This window comes from Notolabrus celidotus, chromosome 5, assembly GCF_009762535.1.
Source record: "Notolabrus celidotus isolate fNotCel1 chromosome 5, fNotCel1.pri, whole genome shotgun sequence".
In the NCBI taxonomy this organism is placed as follows: domain Eukaryota; kingdom Metazoa; phylum Chordata; class Actinopteri; order Labriformes; family Labridae; genus Notolabrus; species Notolabrus celidotus.
Genome location: NC_048276.1, coordinates 20,745,448 through 20,759,294, shown reverse-complemented (window position 1 = coordinate 20,759,294; position 13,847 = coordinate 20,745,448). Strand labels below are relative to the sequence as shown.

The following is a 13,847-nucleotide window of genomic DNA, read 5'->3' as shown; positions in this document are numbered from 1 at the left end:
TGTCAAACTCTATAAAAATGCACCACAGCAGCTCAAGCAAAGAGCACCAAGTTCTAACATGAACCCAGTGACACCAAATCCTGCAGTAGCAATTACGCTACACTAGATGGTGGTCTCCTACCAACACTTCTACAAAACTAAGCTGCGCCATGAAGTGGGAGTCAAATTACATTTGGGAGCGCAAGAGTTTGGCTTTTAAAAAGAGCAGAATGGAGGACACGCACTTCAAAGTTTCCAGTTCAGCTCCACTGGGCAAGGGCACATGAGTGCAACAGTGGACACCCTGATGACAGATGGATTCAGAACACTGAAGACAAGCAGATGTTTAGGGACCCTGATCTGATCAGCAGAGGAGACCCAACACCTCCTCATGCTCAAAACAGAGCAGAAACACCCAGAAGATGGAGAGAGTTGCAGTGAAAAAACAGAATGAAAGAAGAGGGAAGAAGGAAAAAGGGGGGAGAAAAGGCAGAGAAGAGACATAAAAAGGAGAACAAGTGAGGGGAGGGAGCCTCACAGTGGGGAGCGGGAGAGCGCGGAGAAAGGAAAGAGAAAGAACTCTAAGAGTGGGAGGGAGAGTGATTTTATCCTCATCTGCACTCAGTCAGAGGGGTCAGTGAGTGCGATTGTTCCTGGACTGCCTGTCAAAACAGTGCGGCTACCACAGCGCCTATTCATCTCCGCCCCACTTTGAAAATGCACGCACGCACGCACACACGCACAAACCCTATACTAACGCACTCATGTATGCATGTGCAAATGTATGAGGTTCCTCCAAAAGCTTTTAATACTCTTATTAAAGCCTTAGCAACAACCCAATAACAGCATCAAAACAGCCTTTTTGAGACCTGCGTCACTGCACCACCACCAACACCATCCACTCACTGTGTTTGAGTTTCAGTTCTGTCAGAAGCATGCACAGGCAAGTGAATAACTGCAGTGTGCAAAAAGTGGCAGACAACTTGTCGTGGTCACGGGAAAAAGACTTCTTACCAGGTAGAGGAGGAAGGTGTGCAGGCCAGTGCCAAGACCCACTGAGGAGAGGATGCCCAGACCGACCCAGTAGGCGCACCACAGCGTCTTCTTCTCCATGTAGTGCACATACTGCAGAGGCCAGAGAGAGGGACGGTGAACCACATGGCAGAGACACATGCACAGAGTGTGAGGAAAACAAGAAGGGGGTGGGAGGAGGGGGGTTATAGAGGAAGGGAGGGAGTGAGAGACAGACTGAAAGAAGGTACGAGAGTGAAAGTGTGCAAAACAGAGGGCACTTTAAAGGGTGGGAGAGGGCAAGTGAGTGGTAGAGAAAGAGAGGGAGAGACCTTTAGAGAGACAGAGGTTGTTGTTGAGTGTAGAGGACAGAGCCGTAGGGTAGGAGTGTTCAGCACACTGACAGAAGAACAGAACTATTATTCTTATTGGTGGCAGCCAGCTCTTACACAACTAGTTAAGCAAAGCAAGCCAAGAACTCTTTTATCTCTCTTTCTCTTCCTCCTGTTCATCCACCACTCTGTTTACACCTCCTCCCTCCACTCAGGGCAGGTTGTTTTCAGGAGGAAGCGTGGAGTGTGTAGATTACGGGAAGAAGGGAGGGGACTAAGGATTGTAAGGAGGTTGGGGACCAAAGACTTCATTTCCCAGGAAACCCAGCAAAACAAAAACACCACAAATGGCCTCTTTCTTTACTGGCAGAATTCTGGGAAACGCAGTACCAGCCATGAGCAATTGTTACGTGAAGTTACTCAGAAGTGATTACACAACTCCCGTCACAGCATTAAAAAAAAAAGGAGGTTTCAAAATACTACATCTCAAAGCAGGAAAAAACAAAAAAAAGAGTGTAAAGGAAGAGAAAGGCTTAGTGATACCCCAGGACAGTTTGCTTTCATATACATTAACAGCTCTGTTGTTTGAACTGTGGACATAAGAGATTAGCAGCTCAAACACAGCTTTGTGGGTGGTTAATAATTCAACCAAAGTCAAAGACATTGGTGCAAGCATACACTTGTTAGAGGTTATGTTCAAACAGGTACCCTGTCATAAGTACTGTTCAGTTCCTGAGGCGCAGATTTGAACACTAACAAGGCTTTCACATTAGGAGGAATATCTGTTTTGTTGATAGATATTGTCCAATTACTGCGACAGCTATTTGACGGATGATATATGAGTGTGCATGTTAGCTATAACTTCTAGTTTTGGCAATGTTTCCATTTCTTTTCTTTTCATCATTGTTTTAAACATTACTCCCTCTTATTAATATTTTTTGTTTTGTATGTAGATATTCTAGTCACATTGATTCTTTGTCTTTGTATTGATTGTTTTCTTTGGAGGGCCACTCGACAAGCCTGTGGTTAGTTTTATTATTGAATTTACCTGTTATAATTTGTCTCATGTTATTGAACAGCAGTGTTTTGTTTTGTTCTTTTAAAAGTGCAATAAATAAATAAATAAATTGTACTGCATGTAAAAAATTGTTTCTTTATTGTACAGTCCTATGCAGGACCATTATAAATAGCAAATTGCTTGTAGAAAGTTTAACCCTAATATTACAAAGTTAAAAGGGAGACTGTCTCTAAATTCTCTCCAACCTTAGGGCAGGGAAACCATCTACCCTCCAAAACATGGCTCTCCCTTTTTACCCATATCAGCTCAGCTACATTATACTATATTACATTCGTAAGGTACTCCATTGTATATATTGTAACATATATACAATGTTACATTGTAACATTGTATATATCTAAATTGCACTCTGTCTTTTATTTTATCTATTTTTATTTTTACTTATTTTACTAATTGAAACTTCTTCTTGATTGTACTTATGTCTGGGTTGCTGTAACAACTGAATCCCCCCCCCCTTATCTTATCTTATCTTATTTGTTGAAAAAAAAACAATATTATATCTAGGGGTGTTTCGATCAGCTTTTTCGGCTACTGATGCCGATCCCATTTTTTAATACTGAATATTTGCTACGAGGATGCAAATGCTTACATGTGACAGTCCTGTGTTTAGTTTATTTTTTTGTCCTTTTGAACCATACGTCTGTGCATACAGCAGATGCTTTCTCTGCAATGTGTCTGGCGATGCACATGTGTGTTCTATAATAATATTTAAATCATGGCTTGAGTTCTACAGAAATGTCCCAGTTATTTTTCTCTCATTATGTATACATAACACTGTATATATACACAGGAGCGTTAGCCTTCAGCTGCAAATAGTGTTCAGTGACAGCAGACGTAATTGATTTAATTAAAAAAACGCCTAGATCGGCTCCGATTCAATAGTTGAGATCGTGATCGGGATATCCCTAATTATATCCTGAGTGACTGAGATAGGTAGAAATCAAGAGTTACACAATCTTGTGTGTTAAGATAACTTAACACTGTAATGATCAGGAATTGGGATTACCAGCTGTATGCTAGTCAATGTGAACATCATAAAGAAGACCAGCAAAAGCGATATATAAATGCAGTCCATTTACCATTTAAAATAATTAAGATTAATGGGAGGATAAAACTAAAACCTGACAAACTTAATGAACCAAGTCTGGGTCATAGAGGGGAAACAGGTCAGAACTGAGGTAAGTGGGCCGAAATAATACAGAAGATATTATTATAAAAGTGGCGCGCCGTCACCTTCTGATGCGTTCCTTCAACACAGTAGGCAATGAAGAAGAGGACAAGCAGGATCAGCAGGCCAAACACAGTCTGTCTTTGCTGCCAGAGCCTAGGTGAAGTTGAAAAAGAGAATGAAGATGTAAAATGATAGATGTGAGAGTGTGAGGAAGAAGAAGGTGTGATAGTACTCAAGGATGGGATAAAGAACATGAGAAGGGAGGAAGCTGTGTTGGAGCAGATTAATTAGATGATGAATCATTAGATGCATAATGAAGCCGTATTAGTGAAAGGAAAGGATGCAACTCTCTGGCACAAGAGGAGGTTCTTTTCATTTCATCTTTGGGAGAGAGGGACATCTGCTGGAAACTATTCAAACCACTGCAATTAAGCAACAGGAATGGCATGTTCTCAGCAGGATAACAGTACTGTGTTGTACGCTGGATACAATGCTTATCAAGTTAACTTGACCTCAAGAGTGGAAGGAGAATGGCACATGTTGGCTTCACAGTTTACATACAGTAAGGATATCATGAGTACTAGATGTATAAAAATAAATAAACATAGTAACCAATATATTGTACAATATAATAAGGCACAATATTTTTCATAGGTCGACTACTTTTTTCCGCAATGACACACTACACTTAGATTAATTTCAAGTTTACAATTTAACAACTAAAACTTAAAAAGACTTCTAAACACTGAAATCTATAGAGACTTAATGAAAATTGAAATGTGACATTTGAAAATTGATTTTGATATTGATTTAGGCTAACAGTGGTGAAGCATATTAACATTTACTTTACACATCAGGTGACGTTATATTTGCGCAACCTTGAATTACTTGGGCTGAATTGTTCACATTTACTGCTAACAGGTTAATTTCACATTAATACGCTGATGTTATTTTAAAGCCATGGTTGAGAGTTATTTAAAAAAATGATGGGTACACAGAGAATGCAATGTTTTGAACTCGTTAATCTGCGACTAAACTATATAACGATACAATGCCAACTGTAATGTGACTTGGAAACGAGGGTACGGTTGCCAACTGTCCCGTATTAGCCTGGACATCCTGTATATTGGACTAAATTGGTTTGTTTCATACCGGGACCTCAATTGTCCCGTATATTGACTATTAACTCTTGTAAATACAGCAGACTGCACTCTACAGATCCTAGATCAGATAAAACAGCAGTGGCAGATCATGTGCCAATCACACCTGCAAAACAAGTGTGGAGAGGATTTTCTCTGAGATGGCCATTAAATGTTCAGACTCAAGAAACAGATGCAGCACAGAGCTGATCAAAAATGAACTTCAAATATCTGTAAACTGTGACTTGTCATGTAAGGACTTCTCTCTGGCTGTGCAAAAGGACAAAAGACTGCTTGAGTCAGTCAAGAGCAGCAAAAAGTATCCATGGAAAAAGTACATTTAGTGAATCATATTCATCTTCTGCATTTAATTTTCTGTTGCCTGTTTTTTGATGTAAAGAGTCAAATTGTGGTTTCTTTGAAGTTTACTCATATGAGGTATACATAATGACACAGTACGGATTAAAGGGAATATACACACTTTCTGCATTTCCAGTTGAATCAGAATATAAATATACACTGAATTCACACATCATGCTCACACCACCATGGCACCGTGCACCTGTCCTTTATTTAGGAGTGAGAAAGTTGGCAACCCTAACCGAGGGGCACTTTTAGTATAAGGGTATTAACTTTAAACTTGCATTATCTATGATGTGTACTTTCGAATATTTACGACTTCAAATGAAGGTCTTCTAAAGCACCTGCTATACTTAGGTTGTCAAGCTAATGCCAGCATTGTGAACCTGTTTGGTGTTTTCTTTCGGCTCCTATCTGTCAACTGACGCAGAAAACATCAGTTTAATATGAGTCATTTTTCATTGAAGTTATTTCGGGCGACCTAAATTAAAATGTTTTTCTGTTTCCCGGTTTGATCAGCCGGTTTTATTAACTTACCGGTGTGCTTGACGGAGAGATAAAGTTGACGAGATTCATGGGGTGAAGTGAGATTAATAAATGACTCTTCCTTTCCCACAACTGTCTGCGTAGCTAACTGTAGCCTAAGCTAACGGCTATGAGGAAGTCAGGTGGCGGTTAGCTAACAGGTAGCATTGTGCTAACCACTGATAGTTTATTCCTATCATAAATATGGCTAATGTCTACCTAATTAATACCCAATGACCAGTTAGTCTACAGCAGCAGGGGCGTCAAACTCATTTCAGTTCAGGGGCCACATACAGCCCGAGTTGATCTCAAGTGGGCCGGACCAGCAAAATCACAACATAATAACCCTAAAAGTAACAACTCCAAATTTTCCTTTTGTTTTAGTGCAAAAAAGTACAAGTACATTCTGCAAATGTTCACATTTAATTAGCTCTCTTTTTACAAGCTTTAGCTTTCCAATTGTAACTTTATTTGTCTTAAATGAAGGATGCTAGATATTTCAATGATTAGGAATCGGCACAGTTCATTTAAGTTAGTCTATGATTTATCCCAAAAAACACATCCACTCCTAACACAAAACGCCTTGATACCATTAACTCTGTATTGACTTCTTACTTAATCTGTTTACAGTTGATCACACAACTATGACAGCCCTTAGTAAACATGCATCTATACATTTGATTTTTTCCGATTTCCTGAATAACTTGCTATTTCTGGTCTTTTTCTTTAGATCTCAACTTATTTTTCTTACAAGTAGTCATTGTTTTTTGATTCACTTGCACCACTGTAATGTCAGATGATTATAATTTGCATCCCCAGAGTTGCCAGAGTTGCAAAAGCACAAAAAAAACATAGAAACAGGCTTGATTTAGATCATTAGTGCGGGAAATGACAGCATGGCGTGTTACACTATCACATAAAACAAGCTTTGTGATCTTGACATAATGCAATAGTTCTATAATGATGGGAGAGCCAACATTGTTTTCCAAGATAATGAGAAAACCAAAAGGGAAACAATGTATGCTCATCTCTTGATGATAAGGAAAAGTTGAGATCTCCAGAAACCAATCAGAAATTACATTTATCATGGGAAAAAGGATGCAAAAAAATGTATGAAAGCTTCAGTATTATGATCCAGTCCTTAGGCTTCTCACATAGGATATTTTGTAAACCTTTACTTATACAGGTAATCGCAGTGAGACACAGGGTCTCAGTTCCAAGAGAGACCTGTCTTAAAAAAATCTCTTTTCACTGGTCTCTTTAGTCTCTTCTTTGTATCTCAATGGCAGCACAAACTGTATGATGCTTTGAAAATGTGCTTTGAAATTTCGATTTTTAATAACTGGACCATAATCTTTTCAAAATTGCACAAGATATTAAAATGAGTCTCACACGCCAAAAATCCTCCTCACTTTGATTCACAAGCCATACCCTCATTTACATTTGAAGTCAAACAAGTGCAGAGCCACAACAGAACGTTGCCCTGAGGACTCCCTGCACATGTGCTATAAATTACCAACCGCTTTTATCAACATTCAGGATAAACGTCTCTGCACGCTTGTGGACTAAGTTGTAACATCTTTGCATGTATTCCCCTGCAGCAGTTACAGCACCATGTGTTTTTCAGTGTTGGTGAGCAGCAGCCTCTCTCAGTGAGAACGCTGCTCGTGGTGCTTGCGGCTCACCACATCCTCTTGTAGTTTAGAAAATAAACACGTTGTCCTCACACACTTAACCACAACGGCCTCCCTGAGCGAACACTCTGACCTTGTTTTGGGCCCTCGATGTCAACAAAGATTATTAGGTGTGTAAAAAAGATGTTCAGCAAGGAGGCTTTGACGTGGTGTTGTCTAGTGTGATGTACTTAGTTGACCAGGGAGGTTACTTCAGTTCAATTTGTTAGCCCTATCAGCAGGAAGAATGAAGTGTAATGAAACCTTTCCTGTAATGTCTGTTTTGTTTTTCATTTTAGGTTTCGTTTGGCCTCTGACGGAAGACTAAACTATGAGGGAGATGCCTGCTGTGGTGATAACACTGAGACAATCAAGGTCACCTCCTGTCTGGCTCTATATGTGCGTTCTTGCTTTAGTGTGGCTGTGGGGGAAAGTATGCAGAGTGCATGCGTTATTTTTCACTACCATTGTGTTCTCTTTTAGCCTAAGATTTCAAAGCAGCTCTTAAAGCTTTCCAATAAAACTTGTGACCTTGCTGCGCTGATGCATCTCTCAGTGGTATCAACGCACAAATAGTGAAGAGTTGTTCTGATACTAATATAAGTATCAGAAATGCCTCATGTTTACATACACACACAACTGCCATTTTCCTTTGATACCACCACAGGGGGGAAGGTAAAATTCTGTTATAATGTTGTGCAAGCATGTTCCATTATTGTCACTACTGCTACTATTATCATTGTCATCATCAATATTATTATTGCTGTAAGCGAACACCTGTGCATCTTTGCTAATGGCTCCTCTGTCTTCTCTTCCTTTCCCCTCATGATGTATTTGAGGAATTAGAGACTGATAACTAAGACTCTCTGGGCTTAGGACAGGATACAATGAAGTACAAACTAAAGAGCCTGAGAATGAGAAGAGCCTATGGTCTTACCTCGACATCCACTCTTTTAGCATGATGAGCAGCTCCAGGATGAAGAAGTACAGTGTTAGGAAAGGATTCTTCCACAACACCAGACTCTCACGCTCCTCTTGGTCCTTTTGTTTCCTCTCATCCCTGACCAGCTCAGAGTCTAAAGCGTTGACACACACATGCACACACACCAACAAAAACTATACTTGATTTAAAAAATAAAGTACATGGGAAATACAAAAAATGTAAACAAACAAGGTTTCTGTATCATTATGTTGTATTTTTCACTTACATGTACAGCACAAAATGAGAAACACACTATCCATCAACTGCTTTCAGCTAAGACAGATCTAGAGTACCAAAAGCTAACCCATGTAACCAAAGTCTACTGGCACATATGGAAACAATTTTTCAGCATACTCCAGTTGAACTTCATTTTGACAATTGTGTTGTAAAGTGATTTAAATAGTAACACATATCAGAGTACAGATACTGTGAATCCCTAACACTCTCAGGAAAATATTGAAAATGTTAGAAAAATAAATAACACATGTTGGTCACAAAATGTCCATCTTTCTAGAGGAATTTTAGGACACATACATTAACGTTTGAAGTGTATTTGAGATCTGGTTTTAACTCTTGTTCTGTTATATATATAAATAATGTGTTTTGCCTTCACCTGCCATCTCTCCATTTTCTTGTTCCTTCACCCCAGCACGCCTCTGAGGTAGTTCACCTAATGCTCCACTCTCTGCCATCTCTTTCTCCAGAGAGGTGTCCTGCTGAGGGACAAGGGACGGACGTTCGGACAATTATCACACACTCCACACTGCTTACAAAATCTGACACCCAAATAAAAGACACAAGCACACAGCAGCTCCCCTTAATGCTTTTTACACTCCAACATGTCTGCGTGCTCTCTGACACAGCTGCTGAGCAGCCGGTGTTTTCCTGCTCCTGCAGATTATGGTAACCCAATCAGGCCTGTTCATGACCTGATGAGTGCTTTAATTGGCATTAATGTAGACACCAGGAGCACTTCTCTGTGTTTTCACTTGATTATAAGTACACCTCTCCTGCTGATCAAAGAAAGTGATGTGTGAGTGAAAGAGCAGGGACAGTTTTTTGGCTTTTTGAGCCACCCACATTTATACACGCGCTTACAAGCGAAGGCACAGAGTGTCTCACTACCGAGCTTCAAGTCTCTCAGGAATCTGTCAGTGAGCAGTGAGATGGGGACTCTGACATGGAGGTATGCAGCTTACCATCTGGTGGAATTGTCAGTGTGCCTCTCTCTCTCTCTCTCTCTCTCACACACACACACACACACACACACACACACACACACACACACACACACACACACACACACACTTTCTCTCTCAAGGCTAAATCCCTCCATCCTGTGCCAGAGGTCTGGGCCTCTGGCTCCTGTTTCCATGTATTTACACTCGCTACAGACATTAAACTGATGTTACACCAGGCTTTGGTGCCTCTTCAGAAGCTGCAGGATTTGATTGATAAATTCAGGTTGTCAATTGTGTTCTTTCAACACTAGAATTAACAGAAAAGTTAAGTGTTGCTAATGCAATAGGAAGATTTCAATATAACAGTGTGTATCTAAACGCTAATAAATCAAAAGACTATTTGTGTTTGTTAAAAAGTCAGGGAAGAGTCAGGGCTTTTTGTGTGTCTGAATTATTTCTTTTAGTTATAGATAACCATAGCATGAATATTATGATGTCCTCAAGACATGAAAACAGCTTGAGATGCACTTAATGAGTTCAGTGTGTTATGTTGTTGAGGCGTCAAGGCCATTTTCTTTTCTCGTTCTTAAGCATTATTTAAACAATATGAGCTGACGAAAATACTCTCTAGACATAGTAAAATACATTTGGTTAACAGAGAATAAAAGTATTTCTGGGCAGCAAAGATTAAGAGAAAAAGAATGGGAAATGTAAAAGCTAATAAAGAATATTTTCAACTCATGTGGCAACAGCAATTTAAGTATGTATGTTGGAAACTTTGTATACTGTGCTGCTGCCTGTCACAGCCAGGACAGATTTTTGATCTGTCTGAATGAGAGTCTCCTGGTTAAATAAAGGTTACTTAAAGGTTAATAAATAGAAAAAAATTAAAGGGTTGAAAGTAAAAAAAAACAGTTTTTTGTGTTTTTTGTTTTTTTTCTTAACAGCTTCTGATTATTCTTGTTGTTGTTGCAGTGACTTTCCTAATTTCTTAACCCTGAAATTGTGATGAAAACCACGTCAGAAGTTGGGTATGTTTTTGATGTCGAGTGGACAAACACAAACACTTCTTGGGCAGTGAACAATGACATTCTGCATATTTTGCAGCAACTGAAGTGTCACAAAGAGGAAAGTAAAAAATCTTCTCAGATGATCAGCCTGTGAGGCATGGGAGAGCTCCTTTTGGCCAGCTCTTTTTGGACTTCTCAGGGAACCACGAACAAAAGCTTTTCATCACAAACCTTGAACACACACACACTTGAAGCCCTGAGCCGACCCTTCATGGCACAATAGTATTTAATTCACCCTATCATTTCTGCTCCTGCACTGACGAGAACAATGCATTGTTCAACACAAGAGCTCAACAAAGTGCGTCAATCTGTGATATCCTGTTAGCAGCACCAACTCTAATTATAGAAGATGGTGCCAAACAGGTCACTATCTAAGAAACATGCAACTCATCTGCAAGAGTAAAAAATGCAAATTCTTCTAAATAGCAGTTTATTTCATTTTTTCATACATTTATATGCATTATTCACACTCAGTACTTTGTGAACAGTTTCATACTAACACCTCAGCAGTGCTGCAAAACACAGTAGCACAGTGCTGCTCAAGCCCTTGATTGCGCAATAGCTTCTACCAAAACAACCCGGACCTGTTGAGTAACTTCTTGTGTGAGGGACAATAAGAAACTGAAAACAGAGCACATGCACCTTGGGATGAGAAATTTGATAAGTAGCAATCGAGTGTTCACATTTCAAAACAAAAAAAACACACTGTCCTGCCTTGGAGAGACATTATTAGTTAAAAAAACAGTGGAAACAAAGACAGCATTATGGCAGAGCAAGGTTTTTTATGTACTAAGCAGAGGAGGTAACTCACCGTTCAGCAGATGTTCTGTCCACAATAAACTCTGTGCACAATAAACTCTGCAGACGAGCCCCGGTGGCAATGTAGGGCAAAAGTATGCTACCCATGAACTGCATCATAACTTCAGTGCAGGGTGTGGTGATGGAGGGGGCCAGGGAGGGATAGAGTACTGATACAGAGTGCCGGGGGAGGGGAGAAGGAGCAGGCTGACAGGAGGGAAAGACACACAGAGAGGGCAGGAGAGATTTCATCACTTGCCTGGTAGAACCTCCAGAGAGCCAGTCTAATTAAAGGTCTATAAATAAGTGGATCACTTTCCTGGAGCGCACTTCTAACACTTCTCAGTCCTCAGTAGGTTTCGCACACGGTGAATGAATGGCATGTGGGCAAAGAGAGCTCAGCTAATTCCCAAATTGAAAAAAAAAAAAAAAAACACCTCAGGACATCACATTTTTCAGGTCATAACTAGAGACAGACGGCCTCAACTGGGTGTCACTCTATTTCAGTGATGCCGCCATCTTGTTAGTCAGAGTGAAAAATGTTTTAAGAATGGTTCAAGTGAAGGAAGTTGCTCATAACTGGGCATGAAAACAATTCTCCTGAGGCCTTAAGCAAATAGGCATCCACACATCTATTTACTCCATTATTCTGTGACAACAGGTCATTTGAGTTGATTCAGGAGATCTCCAATAACGCCAGGTCATAACTTGTAGCCGCTTAATTACAAAAGCCCGAAAGAAACATAGTTTGCATACACTTACCTCATTAGTGTGGGCAATGGGGCAGCATGGCATGTTGAGGTCTGCCCAATCACACTGACCACAGATTTGTTTTCTAGATCACCAGAGATGACCCTGGGATTACAAAGAGACAAGCTCTGTTATATTGAGAAAGTATATTATCTTTATTTAAACTTAAAAAATCATTGAAAGCAAGCCCTCATTTACAATGACGATGAGCATATAAAAGAAACATTAAAATGCATGCCAAGCAAATAAAAGATATAACCCTAAAAGAATGATGATGAATTAAAAACAGACAACAATTAAACGTTATACAACAACCACTGAAAAATAAGTTGAAACGGGTACAATCAGAGGTCAAACATTTCCAAACTAAGGATTTAAAATGATTAAAAGAAACCAGTGCATTCATTTTTAAAGTGCTTTGAAGTGAGTTCCATGCAGATGGTGCAAAAACGCAAAAGACAGATCCACCCAGCTCAGAATTAACTCTGGGAACCTGGAGAGTGAGCCAATCAGTTGATCTGGTGTGTTTTGCTCCAGAGGACCAAACTAGTATTGAAGATAAGTATGATGGTAGCATCCCAACAAGCGCTTTATAAATAAACAGGTGAAAATGCATTCAGTGGCAAAGTGTTAAAACATTGATATTTTGTTTTTGACGTGTGCCTTTAATTGAACAATGTTAAATTTAGATTAAACATCCTCACCCTTGTTTATTGACATCATGATGACTTGTCAGTTAAACAAAATTATCAATATTTTCATCATTGTAGGCCTTTATTACTGGTCAAATGTTGTGTCTTAACCATAGCACAGCCACACACCACTAACCAGGGCTGTAGCTTCAGTTATTTAGTTGATGCCGTAATGCTCTATTACCTGGATGTAAACAAGCATAGATGATGGATAGCATTTCATAGTGCAGTGTGATCTGCACGTTTTTTTTATATAAACAATTGAAATAAAATTGTATGCAGGTTGTCTCTGGTTATACTGGCATTGAACCATTCCACCACAGCAATGCAGAACAAGCATAGGTGTGTGGACATTTACCTGCAAGAAGGTATGAGCGAAACCAATTTGACATCATTTAACTTGCCTTTAGGGTAGCTAATAAAGCTTGTCAATATAAAGCTATTTTTATATCTACAAGTTGTAGTTGAAAGATGATATGTTAACTAGCTGGCAGATTAATTAGAGAGTTCTGTTTTAAAGATTACTGTCCATACTGGTGATTTTTTTCTTGTGTGAGATGAGATTGATTTTAGTCTAAGTGTCACCAAATAGTCCTTATTTAATTTTTTTTTTTTTTGTATCATTGAGTTCTTTCATGAAGTTCGAAAGACTTCTATTTCATATATTGTACTGCCTCTTTAAAGTTGCTCAGGGTGATATGGTTAGGAGTTGAAGTGAAGGTGTCCCATGAGTTCAATGTGCTGTTGTCCTATGTTGATGGAGTGTCATTAAAGGCATTACGACACACAGCAGAAGTTGTCCCATGCTCTTTCTTCCCCACAGCCCTTAAGTACAATTAAGTGCATCTTATTTCCTCCTTTTCCTCTTTTAAAACCCCTCTCTTGTGAAGATGTTACAGAGTTGTACATCATTTGTTAATTTCAAAAGAGCTGGGTTAATTATTGGACACTCAGGGTGAAACAGTCAGATCATCTTGAATTATAAAAATATAAACTCTTACACAGCCGAAGAGCATGGACTTCCTTAGCCTGTAGAGTAGTGTAGAATATTCTATCCAGACAATGCTGATACTCTCAGCTTTTCAAAGTGACTGATGTAAAATGTT

At 39.4% G+C, this 13,847-nt stretch overlaps 1 protein-coding gene across 5 annotated transcripts in view; it reads right to left on the bottom strand.

Annotated features, from left to right (window-relative positions):
- LOC117813093 (vacuole membrane protein 1-like) overlaps window positions 1-11,440 on the bottom strand; it is an 81,177-nt gene extending 69,737 nt beyond the window's left edge. For 2 of the 5 annotated variants that reach the window (XM_034684172.1, XM_034684173.1), the window contains exons 1-5: window positions 11,313-11,425; window positions 8,864-8,966; window positions 8,206-8,344; window positions 3,634-3,724; window positions 994-1,104 (exon numbers count right to left, since the gene is read on the bottom strand). In XM_034684172.1, the coding sequence (XP_034540063.1) occupies window positions 994-1,104; window positions 3,634-3,724; window positions 8,206-8,344; window positions 8,864-8,942 (420 nt within the window). In that variant the 5' untranslated portion in view covers window positions 8,943-8,966; window positions 11,313-11,425. Of the gene's footprint in view, window positions 1-993; window positions 1,105-3,633; window positions 3,725-5,607; window positions 5,777-8,205; window positions 8,345-8,863; window positions 8,967-11,312 lie in introns of those variants that run through there. The other 3 variants (XM_034684169.1, XM_034684171.1, XM_034684174.1) reach the window with 3 other exon arrangements.
- Window positions 11,441-13,847: the final 2,407 nt, after the last annotated feature.